This window comes from Capsicum annuum, unplaced genomic scaffold (genome assembly GCF_002878395.1).
Source record: "Capsicum annuum cultivar UCD-10X-F1 unplaced genomic scaffold, UCD10Xv1.1 ctg69770, whole genome shotgun sequence".
Lineage (NCBI taxonomy): Eukaryota > Viridiplantae > Streptophyta > Magnoliopsida > Solanales > Solanaceae > Capsicum > Capsicum annuum.
This window is the reverse complement of record NW_025879440.1, coordinates 7,310-9,257: the sequence shown is the minus strand read 5'-3', so window position 1 is coordinate 9,257 and position 1,948 is coordinate 7,310. Positions and strand designations below refer to the sequence as shown.

General features: G+C 41.4%; 1 protein-coding gene across 1 annotated transcript; it reads left to right on the top strand.

Moving 5' to 3' along the window:
* The first annotated feature begins 1,223 nt into the window (after positions 1–1,223).
* On the top strand, positions 1,224–1,742 carry LOC124894109 (craniofacial development protein 2-like). The gene has a single exon (XM_047404862.1). It carries the CDS (start codon positions 1,224–1,226, stop codon positions 1,740–1,742), a length of 519 nt encoding a protein of 172 aa, XP_047260818.1.
* Positions 1,743–1,948: the final 206 nt, after the last annotated feature.

Genomic DNA, 1,948 nt, shown 5'->3' with positions numbered 1-1,948 from the left:
TTGAGACACACCCGAACACTTTACGAGGGTGCTCTTACCCCTGTACTAATTAAAACCGTATTTTTGAAAATCTTAGTGCCAACGTGGCACATACGTGTGTCTACATGGATCTTCATTGTGTTAATTCACTGATATGCTACGTATGTTGATATCCCCCTTGTTAAGAAAGACACTCATATATACCCCATATCCTCCTTGTTAAAAAAGACACTCATATATACCCCTGTCGTTACGCAACCGGCATACATATACCCTTTTTATGACTAACGGAAGCGAAAAATTAGTTTTAAATTACTTTGTTTATTTCTTATTAAAATAAAAGCAACATATATGTATATTTAATAATTTTGGCATAATTCATGAGTATATTTTATCATTTTTTCAAAGTTCAGGGGTATATTTAATTTTTTTATACATGAGTTTCTATTTATTTTTAATTCAACGGCTAATTTGGATTTATTGCCTTGATGATCAAATATACTTTTCACTTGAATTCTTGTTAAATCAAAAAATAAGAAACCTGACAATTTCTAATGTTTGGAGCGTGTCCACCATGTTTAGTACAACTAGTTTAGCCGCACGTGCCTCGCATGTGTAACTTTTGATTATTTAAAATTAGACAATGTTATCTATTACGAACTTTTTTAATGAAGTGTAAAAAGTGTAAAACATATATTTTATTGTAAGCACATATATATTATACCATCATAAGTTTCGCTATTGTTGCTTTGTTTGCTTGTCTGTTTGCTGCTGGTTTTTTTGGTTTGTGTTTCGTTTGTTGAGTAGTGGCTGAGGGGGTTGATGATGGAATTGGGTCATGTCTGAGGGGTTGATGGGGTTAGGGGTGGGACCTGTTTTGGGAGAGGGTAGAGAGGGGAGGGCAGAGTTTGGTGTGGGTTCAAGGCTAGGTGTTTGAGCTGGTTTGGTGAGGAGTGGGAGAGAGAGGCGAGAGGTGAGAGGTGATAGGTTGAGGGTAGGGTCTTAGAATATTGAGACCCTTCAAGGTAAGTCCTTTGAGTTGGTGAAGATTCTCAAGAAGAGGAGGATTAATATTGCGTGTGTGCAGGAGACTAAGTGAGTAAGGTATAAGGCTAGGGATGTGGATGGGTATAAGATGTGGTACTCAGGTAGTGACATACGTCGAAATAGAGTGGGTATCTTAGTGGATGAGGAGCTTAGAGGGCATTTGGTAATAGGTTAAGAGGATCAATGATAGGCTGATGATGGTTAAGTTGGTCATTGGGGGGTTTACACTGCATGTGTGTACTGTTTATGCACCCCAGGTGGGCTTGGATAAGAAGGTGAAGGCGAGATTTTGGGAGGCTTTGAACGAGGTATTGAAAAGCGTGCCTAGCTCAGAGAAGATTGTTATAGCGGGGGACTTCAATGGGCACATTGGGGCGTGTCTGGGAGGTTATAATAATGTGCATGGAGGTTTTGGTTTCAGCGATAGAAATGGTGAGGGGGTTGCCCTGTTGGACTTTGCAAGGGTTTTTAGGCTGGTGGTTATGAACTCGAGCTTTCTGAAGAAGGAGGATCATCTGATTGCCTTCCGAAGTGCTTTATCCAAGACTCAGATTGACTTTCTGCTGCTTAGGAAGAGGGATAAAGTTCTATGTAAAGGTTGTAAAGTCATTCCGAGTGAGCATCTTTCAACTCAGCACAGGCTTCTGGTGATGGACTTATTTATCAAGAAGATCAGGAAGAGTAGGGTCGGAGAGGGTCAACTTAGAATTAAGTGAGGTGGTTTGACGCCAGTCAGTGCACTGGAGATAGAGGTGAGGGTGGTGGGAATGGGGGCATGGGAGTGTAGAGGGGACATGGATGGTATGTGGGATAAGGCTGCCAGCTGCATCAAGGAGATGGCTAGATAGGTGTTGGGTGTCTCGAGTGGTCGGGCAGGTCGACATAAGGGGGACTAGTGGTGGAATGAAGAAGTTAAGAAGAA